The sequence below is a fragment of the Arachis ipaensis genome, chromosome B03 (assembly GCF_000816755.2).
Source record: "Arachis ipaensis cultivar K30076 chromosome B03, Araip1.1, whole genome shotgun sequence".
Taxonomy (NCBI): Eukaryota; Viridiplantae; Streptophyta; class Magnoliopsida; order Fabales; family Fabaceae; genus Arachis; species Arachis ipaensis.
Window position 1 is genome coordinate 6,576,409 of NC_029787.2, and position 1,769 is coordinate 6,578,177.

The 1,769-nt window shown below is 32.8% G+C and overlaps 1 protein-coding gene across 1 annotated transcript in view; it reads right to left on the reverse strand.

Annotated features, from left to right (window-relative positions):
- LOC107628949 (extra-large guanine nucleotide-binding protein 1) overlaps nucleotides 695-1,769 on the reverse strand; it is a gene marked incomplete in the record, with an annotated part of 5,380 nt that continues 4,305 nt past the window's right edge. Inside the window, 1 exon segment of the mRNA XM_021117937.1 lies at nucleotides 695-1,367. Within this exon segment, the coding sequence (XP_020973596.1) occupies nucleotides 776-1,367 (592 nt within the window).

Below are 1,769 nucleotides of genomic sequence, written 5' to 3' on the forward strand. Positions count from 1 at the left end.
ATATTATTTTGTATACTCTAAATCTTCGCATGTTTCCTGTAGTGTACATATACAAAAAAAATTTGTTACAAAATGTTGTATACTAACAACATGAAGAAGCTCTGATCGTGACTTCATGAATCTATAGTCAAAACTGAATCATCTCAGAAACCTATCTTCATACATCAATCTTTTAAGCTCTATATCTTTTATTTATACAAAAACAACCCTTGTTTGAGAAAATAATCATTAGGATAAAGTACTAAATTAGTCCCTTAAGTTTGAGCGTGTTTTGGTCCTTAAGATTTAAAGTATTCTATTTGAATTCAAAAAAGTTTCATTTAACTTCAATGTAATCCTACCAAAGTTCAATAATTAACGAAATATCCTACATGACAGCAGTACAAGAATAAGGTCGATAATCTGGAGAATAAGTACAAGCTCCAGAGGCACAAAATCAACCGTAGATACATCAATACATTTATTTATCATTTTTCTTATAATTTAAATAAAATATTTTCTATAGAACTAAGGAAAATGATAAATAAATATATTGAAGCATCCACGGTTGATTTTGTGCCTCTTTAACTTGTATTTATTCTCCAGATTATCGACCTTGTTCTTGTACTGCTATCATGTAGGACATTTCTTTAATTATTTAACTTTGACATTACGGTAGGACTACCTTAAAACTAAATAAAACTTTTTTGGATTCAAATAGGACATTTTAAACCTTAAGAACTAAAACAGGATTACGCCCAAACGCATGTGACAATTTAAAACTTTACCCTAATCATTAAGTGAGGGTTGCTTCATCAATGGTTGTTGAAGTAATCTCAGACTTATTTATGGCAGAAGGATCCCATTTTTCCCACACCATAACCTCTCTTGCATATCTGAGAGCTTCATCAATAGTATCAGGTTCCAAACCAGTAACAAGTGAAACAAAAAGCTTTCTTTCAGTAAGAGACTTGAACAATGTCTTGAACTTCATAGCAATGTATTGAAAAGCACGTTGAGCTAATGGAGGACTATTGGTATGATCATTAATTCTACCTTTCTTTTGGTTGTGGCTGATAACTGGATTGAAGTCACAGAACCATTCACATTTTGTTAGACGTGCCTCTTCAATCTTTTCCTCAAGCAGATCATATTTTGTTAGAAGTAAAAGGAATTTCTTGTTGTTGAAGGATCTCTGAGTAATGATGTTTTCAAAGAGTTGCTTGGCTAGTAACATTTTGTTGCTGACAACTCCATTACTTTCTACAATGTACTCATCATAATCAGTTAAGGCAATAGAAAATAAGACAACATCAATGTCTTCAAATATGTCCAACAACCTGCACTTTGCTCCAAGGCTTGTAGGATCTGCTCGGATGAGTTCGTATCTATAAAGCGTAGCATAAAAAGTTTGTAAGAATTCAGTTACTGCCAAAGACACTTGTAAATCCGCTGGAAAACAATAAGAGAATTACGGTACTAAATAGTAGATGGATAATATAATTCAGTTTGCTCCATCGGTAATATTTGGCGCCACCTCAATGTTTTGCCAAATTGTTTTTTATCCATTAGAATATCTCTGATTTGAGTAGTATTAGCTAGCTTCTAAAATGGGGGTACAATATGCTTTAGTGCATTGTCCAAATGCAGAAGATTGCCATTGATGTTCATTAGATTTGGGTTCAATTCAGAAGTAGTGCATACTCAAACGTAGAACCGAGAGATATTAGAGCTTAATTACCTCAAAGAAAGATCATGCTGATATTCATGATCCAAAGACTCATCACCAC